The sequence below is a fragment of the Doryrhamphus excisus genome, chromosome 4 (genome assembly GCF_030265055.1).
Source record: "Doryrhamphus excisus isolate RoL2022-K1 chromosome 4, RoL_Dexc_1.0, whole genome shotgun sequence".
NCBI classification, from domain to species: Eukaryota; Metazoa; Chordata; class Actinopteri; order Syngnathiformes; family Syngnathidae; genus Doryrhamphus; species Doryrhamphus excisus.
In genome coordinates, this window is record NC_080469.1 from 9,033,731 (window position 1) to 9,051,842 (window position 18,112).

At 41.3% G+C, this 18,112-nt stretch overlaps 1 protein-coding gene across 6 annotated transcripts; it reads right to left on the reverse strand.

Annotated features, from left to right (window-relative positions):
* Nucleotides 1–363: 363 nt before the first annotated feature.
* Nucleotides 364–17,567, reverse strand: LOC131128345 (AP2-associated protein kinase 1-like). 6 transcript variants are annotated; one of them, XM_058071102.1, is made up of 18 exons: nucleotides 16,784–17,566; nucleotides 13,970–14,088; nucleotides 13,361–13,469; nucleotides 12,563–12,705; nucleotides 12,366–12,487; nucleotides 12,199–12,280; nucleotides 11,949–12,081; nucleotides 10,711–10,814; nucleotides 10,415–10,494; nucleotides 10,178–10,341; nucleotides 9,910–10,052; nucleotides 9,519–9,608; nucleotides 8,828–9,015; nucleotides 8,413–8,606; nucleotides 8,280–8,342; nucleotides 5,975–6,076; nucleotides 5,454–5,543; nucleotides 364–2,374 (listed from the first exon to the last, which is right to left on the reverse strand). In XM_058071102.1, exons 1-18 carry the CDS (start codon nucleotides 16,941–16,943, stop codon nucleotides 1,617–1,619), a joined length of 2,844 nt encoding a protein of 947 aa, XP_057927085.1. In that variant the 5' UTR covers nucleotides 16,944–17,566; the 3' UTR covers nucleotides 364–1,616. The 6 variants fall into 6 exon arrangements, with proteins under 6 accessions (XP_057927085.1, XP_057927088.1, XP_057927086.1 ...); XM_058071108.1 differs by lacking the exon at nucleotides 364–2,374 and adding an exon at nucleotides 3,065–5,017; XM_058071105.1 differs by lacking the exon at nucleotides 5,454–5,543.
* Nucleotides 17,568–18,112: the final 545 nt, after the last annotated feature.

Below are 18,112 nucleotides of genomic sequence, written 5' to 3' on the forward strand. Positions count from 1 at the left end.
CGGCGTTCCATCAATGAATAACAACCAAGAAATGATATACATTCATTTAATGTTTCACAACCTAGCAACACATATCAAAGGCAAGCTGTGCAGCATTTTGAGTGCTTTTCATCCAAGTCAAAATTGAGTTGTCCATTCCCAGCTAACACAGGACAAAGTATCATTTTCCAGTTGTGTTACATTCAAAGACATTCACTTAAACAAGCCAGATGAGAAAATGAGCTTTAAAAATAAGACGCTTCAAGTAAAAATGAGAACAGAGCATTTTACATTACACTTTGGTCAAACAGTTTGGATGGCGTTTCTTAAAAGTGCCAGGGATGAAAACACAAAAAAGTACTCCATGACTTTATATAGCGCACAATAAAATGTTTCCTAAAGGAATGTAATTAAATAGGCCACCGATCTTTATTACTACAGTATGTCAATCCCTGACTGAATAAGTGCTCATGATAAAAGACAAGCATTATTAAACTGCAGGTGTTGTCAGTGCATACTTGAACATTACAGAGGTGCCTACAGTACGTGCTTTTCAAGAGGTGAATGTGGGTTGTGCATGATACAAACTGCAGACGTAATTGTACTTGGCGAGTTCCCCGCCTCTAGCCCAAAGACAGCTGGGATAGGCTCGGGCATACCTCACAACCCAAGTGAGTGAGGATAAGCGGCACATAAAATGAATGTATGGGAATTGATCTTGGTGCTGCATGTGTAATATAATTGTTGCAGTTTTTGGAGGAACATGTTATAGGTTGCTACATGTATGAAAAGAGATTAAGGAATAGTGTCCAGAATCCTTGATTACATAATGAAAGGTCCTTCACCGCATGGAATGAACACATAAGATACTGTATGTTCCATTGCCCCCCAAAGAAGGGTAATTGACTCAAACCATAACACACACAAGACTTCAAGACACAGCCAAACATGGCCAGATTATATTCAAACAAGGACAAATGCCAAAAGTGAGGTAGGCAAGAAAACAAATGCTTGATTGCTATGTTGTCTTTGTGGAGATGTCTTGTACCAACAGGGCTGACAACTAAAATTATGAAAGTCCACAACTATTTGGAAATGATTAAAGCAACAAAATAGGTACAAGAAAATACAGTAGCCTGTGCTGACCTAAGTGCACCCCAGGACACTTGCATCATTTCAGAAATTGTGTTAACAAATTTGGATTAGGGTAAGATGAAAAAAAAAAAAAAAGAAAAGTGTCAATTTGGTTTTCCGAGGAGCAGCGATCACATACAGTTGAATGATCCTAAATGACACTTGTGTACTTGCTGCTGTAAACAGCTCAGGTCTAAATAGTTCTTTCTGACAGAGCACTGTCAGAAACCGTAAGCAGTTGATGTGATGATTCAGAGGTATATGGTTAAGGTCTGCTCAGGTTTAGGCACAAAAACACAAGGGTGGGTTTGTGCTGCTTACATGCATGCCACCTTGCTTTGCAAATTTTAGACAATGCAAGGACATTTCTCCTATTACGTGTCATTGCATCACCCAAGAAACCCAGAAGCTGTTGAATCAAGGTAAAAGTCTTGCATACTATAATGTTGCTTAAGGAAGGAGTTCGGTGCAGGCCTGCAGTCCAGCTGCAGCGCTGGTATCAATCAGGGCTTTTCTTGCGGTGCTTTAAGATGAAAGGGTGCACTAACAAAAGGGTCTACAGCAGGTACAGTGGCTTGATTGCTCACATTAAATCCCCCTTGGTGACCGGTCACATGCTGCGGGGTCACCTGTCCCTCAAAGTGTCGAGAATATTTGGCAAGAGCTTGTGGGCGGAACAGCTGTGGGGTGAGCTGTCCCAGCACATCTTGTTCAGGGGCTACTGTTGCCCCATGAGGGTAGGGAGGTGCTGCGGCCTCCTTTCTTCTTGCAAACGGAGCCTGGGAGAACACATCCACCTGCTGCGGGGCGGTGAGCGGGGCGCGTGGAAATGGTGCATTGGCAAACACGTCACCTGCTTCATGATGCGTGAGGTGAAAAGGAGCTTTTGAGAAGATGTCTGCGGCACCCTCTGGCCCTTTACCTGGCTCAGGATCAAGTTGGGAATGATTCTGTGTAGGTGGATGCAAGGTAGTAGCAGATGGTTGAGAAGATGCCACATTGGATGCTGGTGATGAGTGGAGGCTAGGCGTGCATCCTTGTTCTTCCTCCTCGTCTGAGTCAATCAGCAGCGGTCTAGAGCCACTGCAGTCATGGGCAGATGTGTGACCTTCTGTGACTTCCCCGAAATTCTGCTGCTCTTCTTTGCGGGCTTCTTTTCCCTGGTCTTCATCACTGGAGTGACTGCATGCCTCGCTTGCTAGAGTTTCATTGTTGTGTTCCTGGCCAAGCACATAGTAGCCGTTCCTCTCCTCTTGCACATCTGTATCAGAGCAGACACGGGGAGCAAATTTATAGTTAAATATCGTTCTTTACTAGTAGACAATACAACCTTGGGATGATCGCCTCTTACTAGTAAGCAAGGAAGCATCACAACACTTATGACAACACGGGTTCTACTTGAGACAATCACTACGCAGCTTCATCATCACAACATGTAGCAACCTTGTTTCCACAGCTTTCTCTCAATAGTGCTTGCTGTTACAAGGGATGGGAGCAGACGGGAGTCAGTGGAAACAAGGAGAGGGGCCTTGGCAGCAGAGTTAGACAAGACGAGCACATAGGTCAGCCTTACCTGAGCAGCATCAACAGCGACTCTCAGGAAGGTGTTAGTGGAAGCCTTTAAGGGAAACAGCTACCTGTTGCTACCTGATCTGGTTAATTAAGTATTGATTGTGTTGACCTAAAAAAAAAAACAGCAGTAGCACAGACCCACGTATTTTACTTGCTGTTAGTGTTTAATTTGCATGTAACATTTGAGATAGGACATTTCTTCACAGATATTAATCCTGTGAAGCTCCTTACCAGTAGTACATCGGTTCTGCTGCTGCTGTGTTATACAATATACTTGTCAAGGAGAGCAGTTAAGATACATAAACGTGCAGGCTATAAGTAGGGTTTTAATGTGCTAGTATTTATATGAGCCAAATGTGAGCAATAGTAGTAGACAGGATGTAAGGAGGTTAATTTATTCATGAGCTCTGTTCCATTACAATAGAAAAAATGTTGGCTGGAAACAAAATATAGCCCAGTCAGAAAAGTCAGAAGCACTTTGTTTATCCATAGCGAGGTGTTAAAACAAAAGGTTGACATGATGGTGAGAGAGAATACAGGAATTTAGAAAATGGTCAAAATCTTTGCCTTCATAAACATCCCATTATGTTTGACATAGATCACATTTGGACTCCATTTATACATCCATTGTAAAGCAGTGGTCACCAACCATATTGATTCCAAGATCCCTAGTATGTGCTGTGAACCAACACAAGACCTATGGTATGTTTTATCACCAACACAGATATTATATGCGTAAAAAAATTAGGTCTTCCCTGAACAATGCGTCCCCTAAACAATGCGCCCCCTAAAAGATGTACAATGAAAGATGAGTGGGCAAATCCCAAAGATTGGCGGGTTGGTGACCCCTGCTCTAAAGTGTTATTGAGAGCCATGATAGCTGTGGTGCATTTCAATATTACACTCAAAAATGAGCATGGCTGACAAAAGCAAAGCAAAAAAAAATCTAAATAGTATGCAAATTTTGTTTTTGTTGTCTGGCAAAGAGGATTGTTGTATTGCGAGTGACATTCTAGTTTGTGATAGCAATTTACTGGGCAGCCGGGGCTTTTATAACACAGTATCTACCCAAATTATAACCAAACATAGTGCGACTTGATAGACATCAGTCGATCAAGAGAGCAGTCTTTTACTTCTCATTGTTCATTATAATTAATGACTGTGATCATAATGCCTCTTTATTCCATATAGGAATCCAGCTTCTATAAATATTGGGAGACCCCCCCGCAATGTTATCAAGAGTTCAACTTTGTTCAGTTTGTGGAGGACCATTTCCTGTGCCAGCACGATTGGGCGCCAATACACAAGACAAGGTCAATAAAGGCATGCTAGATGGGTTTGGTGTGGAAGAACTTAAGAGCCCTGACCTCAACACCACCAAACAACTTTGGGATGAAATATATCAGACAATGAGGCAGCAGGTCCAACACCAGTCCAACATATTTTTATGCATTGTCACTTCCTAAAAAGTCTCCCAATCAATCCCTGTTGATTTACATTAAAACATCATCCTATTTCCCAATCACCAAGGTGACAGTCATCCTGAAGCTGCAGCTTGTTATACTGTTAAGATCCACAACAAAATTGTGCTAAAATGAATTATACCATGTAGAAAGCATATGGTCTCTGTGTTAAAGCAACAGCACAATAACCCAAGCGTAGTTTGAGAAACCAGTCAGGACAGACATTTCACCATTACTGGTTAAAGACAAACTAGTTCTATTAGTGCAAACAGCTCTCATTGGGACACACATGTGGGTACACGCTGTTTATGAGGCTACCTGCACATTTATAGAAAATGTGCATCGAATTGACCAGAAAGCAGCCTTTTCATCTTTTTGGTCAGGGGTGTGCCTGGAGGCTTAAAATAAAGCTTCAACTTCCAACATGCACACAAAGAGGAAAGCAAGGCAGCAGTCATCAAGCAGCTCATCATGGGACTGAAGTAGACCACCATGGCTGCATGTGAAATGAGATATTACAGGGGGGAAATCATGAAGAATTTCATGGTGTAGCCATGACAATGGCAGATGATATGCTCAAGCATTGATGGGAATGGTAGTAGAGCTTTATGTAACCAGCCTACCAGGCAACTACAGATAAGAGTAGAGGCCAAGGTAAACTTTCAAATTAAGTTAGGCCCTTTCAAATTAAAAGAGCCTAGAACTCTAACCAACGCCCTTCCTCCGCTATTCCAATGTTAGGGCTGCACAGTGCCCCCGACCTCTCCCACCCCTTTAGAGGTCGATGAGCTGATCCACCAGCAGAAGGGAACGCGCCAAGTTGGGGATGCTGGACTCTGAACTGCCACTGTTGGTACGTGAGTGACCACCTGAAACATGTCAGAGAAAGAGACGAGACAGAGAAGGACATGGAAGAGCCGAGGAAGGTAGTGGGGGTAGAGCCAAAGAATAAGTCATACAAACAAAGGATGAATGGAGAAAACCAATAAGTGAATGAGGGTGATGATGATGGGGGATCAGAGCAGAGGGGTGCATGGATAGGGGCGGGAAAAGAGAAAGAAGCAGAGAGTGAGCTAGAATAATCTTTATATGGCTGCATCATCACAGGGGAGTGTAAGCGCCAATCTAAATGAGGAGCCTTGCAAAGTAAAAGTACAAAAAAAGACCCCTGCAGGGTGTAGGATCACATTTTCCAATGTGATAGTTTGACTGCCAAGACTTCACCAGCCACAGAAAGGATGTGGGCTATGCTTGGAAGTGGGGCTCAGAGAGTAGATACGAGCGCTAACCTCAGTATTATCTTACCTTGATTTGAGTTTTTGGAGATGAGCACGGGAATAGGGTCAAACTCGTCGTTATTGGCTTTCTCTCCATGCAACAAGAGGAAAGAAGAGTCTGCAGCGAAGGACGAAGTGAAGGAAAAGTGGAAGAGGAAAGCAGTTAATTCAAGCCCAAGTGCAAAGGAGAAGAAGGAGGCTTGTCATCAAAGTTCACTTGTCGCGTGATGGTGATGGGGTTAATGGCTTCAGCGTTTTCGTAAAACAACAGTGTCTGCTGACTACATGAAAAAGACAAGCCAGTGTTTTCAGATTTTTCAACTCTGGAAGCGGTTTTCCAAAAAATACCATTTCAGGGCACCCAGAACACAGTTTCTGTGTGGATGAGCGGCTGAGATGATAAAATACTTTGCCCTAATAAAAGACTCAAATCATTGTAATAATTAAAAAAGGAAAGGGGACAAATATGAAATATAACGGGATGTCATGGTGCTGACTCACTATACTGTAAACACACAGTACAAACTGAATGAAGCCCAGAATGCTAACCTGGCATGTTGGCAGAGATGAACTCTGGCTGGCCTGAGTGCTGCGGGGCTTGGGGTGTTTCCAACCCAGGAATCAGTGAATCCACACACTCCTCCGTCTTTACTACACAGCAGGAGAAAGCAAGAAAAATTTATTAACTTAAACAATTCTTATTTTTTTTAAACTATAACTATTACAACTATTTATGTCCTGAGGTTATAGCCATGTGACAAAAAAGTGGAGGAATGCAACAAAGACACAGGCAAAGCAGCAAAGGGAACAAAAACAGAGATGGTACCAGTGTTTGTGCTCAAAGGCTTAGCCAGGGTTAAGAGGTCAGGGAGCAGAAGAGAATTTGCAGACAAATTCTGTTCCTCAATCAGGTTCTCTTGAGTCGATTGATGGATGTACAGATGGATGGTTGGAAAAGAAAAGGGCAACAAACAAATACAAACGTACAGGAAAGGACAGACTATCAAGCGATGTTAGAAGCTCAGCCAGTGTTCGAGCTTACAACTGTCTAATATATTAGTTCATGTAGTGAATTCAGAATCACTCAAAGTCAGAGAACTTCAAATCCTAAAAACACAAAATTACATGACCAAACCAATGAGACAGAGACCAACTTGGGAACTTAGCAGCAAGCATTCAGCTGAACAAACAATAGTGTGCTCACTGGCCCATGTGCCAAACCTATCAGCTCACTGCAGTCAACTGAGCAGAGAACACCACTGTTTTCCCATTTTGAAATGTGGCCCATGCATGAAGTCAAACTCTCACATCAGCGCATACTGTACTTACAGGAAACCACAATGGTAAAAATGTGTGTCAAGGGGGGGTCTTAGACAAGGAATGTGCTGGCTCAGAATATGGCACAGCAGATGTCACCGTTTGGCCCCTTTTCTATTGGAAAGAGCACCATTAAAAAGCTAAGTCTAATCTCAGAAAGTGAAGATTCAGACTGCTTCAGTATTAAATTAAAGTATTTTGTAAATAATGTAAATAGACAGTTCTGTATTACTGTATTGAAAATATCATTATTCTGAATTATTACCTTGACTGTGCAGGTATAAAGTGTGTGTGTGTGTGTGCATTCTATTTCAACACTTTTGTAATGATTTCCATTCTAGATGATGGTTACAAACTAACTCAGCTAACTCCTTTTTTGCATCTTAAAGGACAGCTTCAGTAGAGGAGAGTAACCTCACCCTGCAATAGTTTCAACCTGTACAGTTCCCATCTTAAAACACCACATACACAAAAGTTGAGAAATAATTTCCCATTAACAAAACTGAACGCAGACTTGAGTGATTAACTAACTGCACAGTCTTTGTGCCTTGTAAGCACGATCCTCCAGCAGTAAGGAAATCCAATTAACAAAGAAGTCTCTGTCCTTGCCCTGCGGAGCGACAGTAAAAGCAAAGATCTGCAAATGAGATGCGATCTAGCTGTCTGCCACAGACTATTCATGCAAACTGAAAAGGAGTCACTGTGCGGCTGCTTAGTTATGTCAACAAAGATAGGACTCTGAAACGAGCAGCTGTAATCTGGGCTTTGGCAAAGCGCCTCCACAAAAATATAAAATACAGTGACCCCTCAGTTTTTAACGCCCTGGTTTTCATACAAGTCGTTATTTGGCAAAAAATTTCACCAAAATTGTGCCTCAGTTGTCCTTGTTTTTACCCTTTGATACATTGAATCTCATTGAATGTCAAGATCAAGAGCCCAGTATGAAAAAAAATGACTGTAACAAAACCCCATTCTGGACTTATTTAACTAACAATCTGAGGGAGGACAACAATGGAGGAGACCGAGGCCAAACCAGGGAGGTTTTTAAACCTCAAAAGAATGGTTGATTGGGTTTATTCTTTTGGCTAACTCAAATAATCCATAGGTATGAATGCGAGTATGAATGGTTGTTTGTCTATATGTGCCCTGTGATTGGCTGGCGACCAGTCCACGGTGTACCCCGCCTCTCGCCCGAAGACAGCTGGGAAAGGCTCCAGCACCTCCCCGTGAGAATAGAAAATGCGGTAGAAAATGAATGAATGAATGTTTGGGTGTCTAGAAATTTACATAACTCCATATGGGAAATAGTGCTTTCAGTTTATATCTGACCATTTGGAACTAATTAATAACCAAAACCACAAGAATGATATGGAGTCAGAGAGAATGGCAAAGTACGAAATGACACTGCTGATCCTATACTCTGGATGTCAGATGTTACTTCATTTCAAGACTGAATGAATAAAGAATGAATAAAGATCTTTGCCTATGAAATTGTTGCACATAAAGCAGGGCTTCCCTACGGTCAAACAACCCTTACCTGTAAATGAATTGAATCCGTGAATGAGATTATCACCCGTGGCCTTCTCCTCTGGACCAGCAACTGGATGCAAACAAAAAGTTGCTACGTATCTAATACTTTTCGATGTGGTAAATATGCATCTCAAACTTACTTTCAGCTAGTTTTGCAAAGTCTTTGTTCAGCAGCTCCTCAGCTGTTAGTTTGGAGAAGTTATCATCACCGAAGGGGTTCCAGCTGGGCTGAGTGTTCGTTGTAATACGGGCAGATTGGGTGTCAGTGTCAGCTGGGTGATATACAGTCTGCTGGGATGAGCATGGAGAGCCAGAAGGAGTAGTGCTTGCTGATCTACACAAACAGGAGAGAGGCAAGATTTTACGTTGTGTGTGACATCTGTGGTCTATGGTTGAGTCGTGTATGCAAACAGAGTATGTGAATTGAGTGATTCTTCAGCAAGATCCTGTGGAATGTAAAAGGTTTGCTTTATGTCATCTGAATAGACTTTCTATTGCAGTGCCTTGAAAGGACAGTTATCCCTCACATTACTGAGGTGAGTTCATTAAGCTTACTTGGACTTGTTGAGGCTGGCCTCAGCTGCAGCTGCCTGAAGTAGCTGGGTGGACTTGCTCACTGGGACCCCAAAGATGGCACTGTGAGTAACGTCGCTCAAAATGCGTCTATGTCCACTCTTGGGTGCTATCTTTGGTGATGAGGGGGGTGTTAAAGAGCCTATTTTTTGAAGCCCTCGTCCAGTTGACTGTGGGTGATAATGTGCAATATAAGTATGAAGAGGGTCTGCTCAGTGTACAAAAAGAAACCAAAACAATCCCCACACAAAAATAACCACCAATGATTAACTGACATAGACAAAAGAAAAAGATTTATCACAGCCCTTTCCAACACCTGCTGCTAGTGAAAGCGCAAAACAGCAATGACAACACTTCGACAAATGCTTTGCATCAGATAGATCGGTACAGAGGAGATGACAGATGCACGTGTGACAAAGTGGACATTAAGCCTGTCTATTTAAGAGCTCAATCAGAGGTTGGCAATGCAATGATTTCATACAAAAATAGAGATAAAGGAAGAAGGGGTACTTAGAATGCCATGTTCAGTAAACTCTAAGCGAGACCAGTCCTGTGCGCTCAAAGCCCCAGGTTGAGAAAGTACAAACACAATAGGTTTGATTCATGAGAGACATGCTAATCATCAGCTGTGCTTGTGAAGAGCAGCACGAAGGCAGGGTTAGCAAGATGTTACCACATCTGTGTCATCAGCTGGCCCAATGGCGGTACACTCAGGGATGGGGGTCAGATGGACAGCTGGACTTTCATGCACCTCATGTTGCTGCTGGTATTGCAGTGTAAGAGCAGGAAAGACCGTCTGAGCTTTGCATTGCAGTGGGTGTCACAGCAACTCTCTACTGCACTTATTGGTCAGGGCTTAGGGCCGGATGACACCACACAGTGACGTTGGAGGGAGCTGCTGTGCGGAAAACCTTGGCCATATTTTTGTTTTTGTGATGGTGTCATATGAATGGGCATGGAGCAGAAACATACCGGGTCAATTGTATATGCCAAAAACTGAATAATCATTCATTCATTATGCAACTTTACTACATTTGCTGTCTTGCACTTGTTGGGATGCCTACCTGTTGGTTATTTTGTGGGTTTAGGAAGGTAGAGGCCTGCTGCTGTTTGATGAGTAGCTGCTGAGCGTGCGGTGTAACCTGAGGCTGAATGCTGGCAGAAGGTTGAACAGCAGCAGCTGGAGCTGAAGGTGGGACATTGACTCCTACGAGATACAAAGATAAATAAATATACATTTGATATGCATGGCCTTTTCAGATGACTAGGCTAATGCCAATGTGTGTAATGGACCCCTCGAAATAGGACACCCTGGCTTTAATCCTGACTTACCTATAGGCTGGGCTGATCCAGCAGCCATACTGGGCCTCTTGCGTGGGGTCAGAGCTGCTTGTATGGGAAGAATGCCTGATATAGGTTGTGGCTGAGTCTGGCCAGCCTTGGGCCTTTGTCGAGGTGCTATTGAGGTTTCGGTGGTAGGAATGGGGTCTGTGAGCCTGAGCAGAGGGAAGGAAAGAAGTAACTTTCAATTTTGAAGTTTCATTTTCTCGAAAATTGTCTGTGTCTCACCTGGCTTTGGTTTGACTCTTTTTAGCCACTGCTTCACTGGCTTTGATAGGCTCGGGAAGTTTTGCAGGAATGGACGAATTCTACAACAAAAGATGAGATCTGCAATGTATTATCCATTATTTCATTTTAAAGAGATCTACATTTACTATCTACAATCACTATCACTATCTACAATCTACATTTTGCATACTAACAGTGGACAGCTTTTATTTATTTGGCAATAAATAGGATGTATTGAGTTTTTGTTTTTTTTAATATGTGAAGTATTGAATATATTTCTTTTGTGCTCAACTTACATGCACATTTGGAACAGGACACTCTCGTCGATTCAGTTTAAAGGCAAAGTAAGACACTTGATAGATGTCTGGCCTTATGTCTGGGTCAGGCTCCAGCATATATCCTGAGAAAATCAGTCACACAACATTTTTAGCATCTCTATGCAGACTCTGCATGCTCTCCACATGCGTGCGTGGCTTTTCTCCGGGTACTCTGATTTCCAAAAATATGTGTGTTAGGTTAATTGGAAACTGTAAATTGCCCATAGATATGAATGAGTCAGCTGAGATAGGCTCCAGCATACCCCACTATACTAATAAGGACCTGAACACATCAACAGCAGTACAGTTCCGACAACATATACTGTATGTATCTCCAACTCACATACTTCTCTAGTACATTCATCCTGGGAACAACACTTCCTTATCGTCATCACAAGAACACGAGATGCATTCGAGGACACGCTGAACATCACAAAAACGGTTTTATATTACCCATATGTAGTATATTAAAAGGGAAGATAAAGAAAAACATGAAGTGGATATTCTTATCGCTTACTTTCTAACTCTGAATTGGATGTACAATTTTCTACATTTAAGTATGCTGTAAAATACACTGAAAACGCCTACATTTACCTTAAATTATGAAATATATTTGGATGCAACACCTCATTGCTCATGATGACACGGTTTAAAGTGTGATTCAAATGTTCTGCTACTATAAACAGACTAGTGTTCAACAGATTTTTAGACATGAGTGGTATCGTTTAGTTCAGTGGTTCCCAAAGTGGTGTACGCGTACCCCCAACTCTACGTCAATTGCCATAGGCCGTAGGGTATATGGGTTGGGGGGTACGTGAATAAAAACGAAAAATAATTAGCACCAAACCAAACTCAGAATTACGAGTGCACCTGAACGCCTCAAAGTACAAGGAGACGCAGCAGGAGGGAGCCAGCATGGCAGGTTGTTACTTGCTCTGTATGCATCATATCAACAAATAAGTAAGTCTGAATGATTACTTTGTGCATTAACATTTTATTTATATTGGCATTCCAATTAATCCCTACATGGCCCCAGCGATGAAAACCTGTCACTAGGAGTGGAGGTTCACCCAAAAATGAGGTTTATTACTATTAAAATACTATTAAGAAGGGGGTATAATAATTGAATTAACCTGATTTTAAGTTTTAATCATTTGACAGCCTTAATATATACTGTTTATCAAGTGACAAATGAACTGAAAAACAGATCTGCTTACTGATGAGACAGTGCATATCTTGGGAGTAGCGTGAGTTGTCTGGGATAGTAAAACTGCCATCACAGATAGCAACTTGGCTCTCCCCAAAAGGAAGCGTGAAGTAGCATAGTTTATAGAGTAGGCAACCCATAGCCTGTGCACACAAGAGAAAAAACACACAGTCAGTAAAGATAGCTCAATTTACATGACTGTAATAATATCATGGAATCTGAAGAACAATACAAGGTGTGAGGTTTAAACTCCAACTCACCCAAATATCTGCCTTGGTTGTGATGACCTTCCCAGCATAGAGGTTGACCATCTCTGGTGCACGATAAGACAGAGTGGTGTATCTGGTATACAGAAGCACAGACTTATCAGTTTCACATTTCTGTAAAAAAAAACAGGTGTAACAAACAACAAAGCATATATACTGACTTTTTAATTTCTTCCTCAATGACAGGCACACCCTCTGTCTGCGGGTTTTGGAAACAGTTTGTGGCACTTCCGAAGTCACACAGTACATAGTGTCCCTGGTCATGCAGAAGAATGTTTTCCACCTACACAGGGGAAAAGATGTGTTGGAATCTATAAACAATTGGAGAAAAATCTTTTTTGGAATGATAGCCGCTAGCCTTGAGGTCTCGATGAATGATTGGAGTCTTGCACTGGTGCAAACGCGCAACAGCCTCACACGTGTCACAGAAAATGTGCAACACTTCTGCCTCTGTGAAGCCTGTCTGTAATCGCTGGTTCATCAGGTTGACTACCTGTCCACCTACAAAACAAAAACAAACATTAATAAACAATATAAACAAAAATAAACAATGTTGAAAGATCAGCAAGTGACATCCTAGCACACGCTCACGAAGCAAAGATTTTAAACAAAACAACCCAAGAAAAAGATTACTTTTAAGTAATTTTTCTATGCCTATGTTCACACTGCAGGGTATGGTGTTCGGATTTTCTTTGGTGAAAGTTATTTCGTGTGGTTGTTCACAGTACAAAAATACATGTGACTGGTCAGTGTGAACGCAAAGTGGGTGGGTGGGGTACGGTTGGATCACAAGCCGTTTGCTATGGCAAGTTGTGGAAAACTTGGACTCGATTGTTCCAAGCATGTGGGTGGATGTTGTGACCATGGGTGGTGGGCCATTGACATGAAATAACGGGATATGAGTTTTAGTCCATATCACCCAGCCCTAGTTTATACTGACTTGAAAAAAAAAACAGATACAGGTCACGTATGAGCAAGAAAATCAGAACTGACCTGCAGTGTGAATGTAGTTGTTATATCTTAAGTGCTTACATGTCTTAACAGGGTAAAAAAATGTTACTTTGACATTCATAAGCATGCATGGTGGTTGTAACAGTATTGTGAAATATGAAAACAAACAAGAAACAGAGAGAAACGGTGTGGCAGGCAGATTTACCTCGACAGAGGTCCATTAAGATTAGGACTTCCCATACATCACCAGCTCCAACTGAAGCTATGCTGGAATCCAGGAAGCCAACTATGTTTTTGTGGCCCACTAGATCCCTCTAAGTAAATAAACACAGACAGGCCAAGGTGGTAAAACAGTTACAATGTCAAGAGGTTTAGCTTGGTGGATTAGAAAATACACAGGTTTGTATATATTTGCTTATCTCTTACAATGTCAAGACATTTTGCTTGCTAAATTGGAAAATACATGCATGTTTATATATATTTCCCATCTGTAAAAAGATGCTAGAAAATTAGCCCACCCTGTCATTGGTCATGACGCTCTGGGTGTGGTTGAAAGAACAGCTTATTTTTTTAACAAACATTGGGGAGTCTGGTTACAAAATGGTGCAACAGAGCTTTGATGAAATAAAAAAAAACATGGATGTTACAAGTACTTTTTTATAGTGCTTTTCCCCCCTATACGAGTATGACCTACATTCGATCGTTTGCTATAGAGGAACATACGAATGTCCAAAGCAGACATACTGTATATCCACCTAGCTCTACTGGGACACCTTGTGCACCCAAAAGAGAAAAAAAGTAATTCTAACCTTACCATAATCTGTATCTCAAGTTTGCAGATTTGTAGATCGTGCTCATTGTTAACGTACATCCGTTTTAGAGCACACCGTTGACCCTGATTAGTTCGCACCAAAAAAACAATGGCAAAACCTCCTGCAAAGAGATAAGAAAAAACAATTATTGCAGTTGTTCTCCATATTGTGCTTCTGAAATTTGCATTATAGCTGAGTGGCGATGTGCAACTTGCACCCACTGCCAATGATACTTTCACTGGTTGCCTTGACATAAGGGAGTACCATGTCACCCCTTTTTGGGGTCAACAGTGACACTAAATCAATACTTTATTGAATATTTAAAAAAAAGTTCAAATAAATTCTAAATATGAATGACAAAAAACTATGTTTGCTTGTGGATGAGAGGCCAAAATGCATAGGAAAAAAAATCAGTATTTGTGTGGACATAGCCGTATTCTTTATCAAAATGCACTGCTTGCGTGCGTTCCCTTGGCGTTCAGACATTTAAACTACTGCTGTCTAATCTGAGAAGACTGTAAGAAATTAGACGGATTAGCAGCCTTCTTGAGCACCACTGAACTGAATAAGTGTAGGTACAGCCACAAATAGCCACTGCCCACTGACGTAACTGACTGTCAGGATTATTCTACTCTGGTTTATGCTTTCACACACAACAGTATGCACACGAAAATGCACCCTTGGGAAACAGCTATGAAAAGCCCAATGTTGTATCTCATAATGAAACCCGCTTTAGAATGTTAGACATCTTCACAATTACTTTGCTGCAAGGTTACATGGCATATAAGAGATAGGAGCAGCATTGTCCTGTTTACTGAAGACAAATGAGTGTGGAGCCTCCAGTGTTTTCTTTTGCAGAGTTGGAGCCGAGTAAATGGTTTTGCCTTACAAGTGAGGAAATGAATCACTGGAACTTTAGGTTACGCACTCCATCACAAGACTTGAGGGCACATTCTTCAATGCAATGCAAGACATGACATTTATTTTCAAAGAGGATTTGTTGAAATGTATAGAATAAACAAAAAGCTGAACCTCCAACTACCTACTATTTCTGCATACTGGTTATTTAGACTAAGGACTTGTCCACACGTAGCAGGGTTTTTATATTTTCCCTTCTCTGTTTATGAAGAAAATGGTGTCCACCCAACCTTGTATTAGAAAAAACAACAACATCCACACGTAACCACATAACTGCATTGGTCACAGTCATAAGCATGCCAAACCTGTAGACGGCAATATTTCCTCCAATCCCTCCAATTAGAATCACCCTCTGTCATCCTGTCACTTCCGTAAACATAAAACATGGCACCAGGCTTATTCGTGTGGACTGACAAGGAGGCAGAATTACTTATAAACGTTGTTTTAGAATACAAGGTCAACAAGACGCAGGAAAATGTTGATTGGGTATCTTGCCAAAGCAAGTCGGCGTCGGAGCCTGCTACGCGGAGGACGCCTACGACGTGAAATTGTTATTTGAGCGAAGATAGCCGACCTCAAAGTGTTTCTTTGCCTCTGTTCTTTAAAGTGAAACAATATTTGGGCTTGCAAACACAACCAAGCAAAAATCGCTTGAAAAATAGCTACAACCAACACAGTTCTGAGGGCATCCATGTTGTTTCTGATGTAAACACAGGTTGCGTGTGTGACATCACAGCATATGTTATCGCAAGTTGTGATGCTGGGAAACATAAAACTCTGGTTATTGGCATCCACACCCAAACACATTATCATATTTTTCTCCTAATCCACACTTTGGCCAGAGGTTTTGAAAACCTTAGTGCCAAATATATGTGCACATGTGGATGATAGGCCAAATTGTGGAAAAATAACTTTGTTTTATGAGATACCCGCCTATGTGTGGCCAGGGCCCAAGTCTAGTCAAAAACGTATGCGGAAAACCACAACACAAACCAAATCACATTGGGAGTCACATTACTAGCAATAGGTGAAGGAAAGAAAATGTGGAAACCTAGAAATGTGCAAATGTTACTTTCCTCCATTTACTTTGAATTACATTAAAGGGAATGCAACTGTAATTTTCCACAACTGTTATGTGATGCATCTTTGAGGTACAGTCCTGTAATTTTTTACGTTTGTGGTCAAATGACCAAACCATTCATAAAGTGGCCAGACAGATGGAGCCCTGCCAAAACACTGATAAATTAATCAGTCCTTTTCAATCTATTATTCAGTAACAAGCCCTCTTGGCCAATACAACATGGTTGACTCTCATTGTAGCAGTAGAAAACAAACCCTGCTTAACCCCGGAGTAAAGCACCAGATAACATGTTTAACTAAGTAATATGACTAAGTAATCAAATTTTGAACATTCTGCAACAAAATCCAATGCATGTTTGAGCAAGCATAACAACCAAGGCCATGTGTTTTGTATTACCAATGACTCAGCATGTCATGGATACTTCATGATATAATTGCAACAAGTTCCTCCCAGCCTTCAGGTAAAACGTGCAACCAGGGTATACAGTAGTTGTGGCCTGAACATGAACATTTAATGTGGACAAACAATCAATTCAAATATCCATATGGAAAAGAAAATTAAAGTGCCTATATATGAAGGTTATATTCTGTTCATACGTTATTTGAAAAAACAAAAGCATGATTATAAGTTTTATACATTGTAAATATCTTTACTTTATTATTCTCAAGACTTACTAATCAGGAGTGGCATATGTGACACTAGGGATTTCAATCTTATTCTTGTTTTTTAATCAATTTTAATTAATTCAAACATCCCGATTGGGCAAACTGATGCGTGGTTTAAGTGAATGTAATGTTGAGAAAGCATGTAAGCTCACCTTCAGCCACTATTTCTTCGATGGTCACTTGATGTCTTCCAATAGTAAAGACCCGGCCGATAAAGCTGCCCCCGCCGCCGGAACCAAGGCTTCCTCCGCTGGCTCCTGAGCCAGGCCCCGAGCTCACCAGCTCCCGTCGTGAGTCAAAAAACTTCTTCATTCCCACAAGATGTTATCCAAAGTAAAATGCCAAATATGCAGAAGTATAAATCTTCTTTTAATGGCGACTGAGCTGATGGCTAATGAGGATAACTCAATGACAACAGCTAACTAACTGGCTTCAGGCTAACGAGATCTTAAAATATCCAAAACACCGACCAACGTTTACTGGCTAAGGCATCTTCGTTCTCACAGCAGTCAGGACCCAACGTTGTTTAATAGCGTTTTAGCAGTAGAAGGGGGAATGTATTACAGAACACTCCGCTCTCAAGTAGCGACTGCTTGCTGACTTAACAGTCAGTCTGTTAGCCTGGAAGAACGGTCGCAAGCTCACCTATGCGGCTAAGCTAACTAGCTAGGTGAGATGACAGCTGCAGCTGCACAGACTGGCAGCTAGGGTACCTCCTTACTACCCAAAGCCTCTTATTCCACATGTTCAGAGAAACAAAATATCATCACGCTAAAATAATGCATATATTTCGATGTCAGCCCAAAATATTTCTGAGCGCCGTCGAGGTGGTGTGAGTCTGACAGGGCTTATCAACTAACTTAGCGAAAGAGCTAACGGAGCTAAAAACAGGAGATAAGCTAGTGGGAAGTGTCGGCAGCACATCTCTGACTGTGATTGGTCAATGTTTGCAGTGATTTCTGACTCTTTTTACCAAAGCCACGCCCCCAACCAGAAGTTACTCGAAGACCGGGTTCTTCAAAATAAACGCCGTCATGGTTGCACGTGTTAAATTGTTTTTGACGTGCGCGGAGATATGCATTATATGAAGGAACATCGCGTGATTACATTTGCACAATTTAACAATTCCGAAAAGGGGTAGGAATAAGGAAACATTATTTGACCCCCTCTTCTCCATGTCAATAACTGACAAAGGAATTAATTAATATATTAAAATAGGGATACAAATAAGTAAAATCAAGTAATGAGTACTAAAATAGGATTACATCGTTAATTATATAGTGGAGAAAAAAATGATTTTACTGAATTTCACAATTTATAAGAAATGTATTTACATAAATTAAGCAAGAACGTATTTGGTGATGATGACCAGTAAATTAAATATATTGCATAATATTGTCGAATTTGGCATAATATATGTTATTCTTGTGGAGTTGATATTGTCGATGACCTCAAGGTGCACCAAGTCTTTGTGAGTTGTG

Coding starts and splice junctions, on each gene's coding strand:
- LOC131128345 (XM_058071102.1), bottom strand. CDS start 16,943: ATGAAGAAGTTTTTTGACTCACGACGGGAGCTGGTGAGCTCGGGGCCT. Junction 13,470..13,969: donor AACTTGAGATACAGATTATG/GTAAGGTTAGAA, acceptor TTATTTACTTAG/AGGGATCTAGTGGGCCACAA. Junction 12,488..12,562: donor TCATTCATCGAGACCTCAAG/GCTAGCGGCTAT, acceptor TCCCCTGTGTAG/GTGGAAAACATTCTTCTGCA.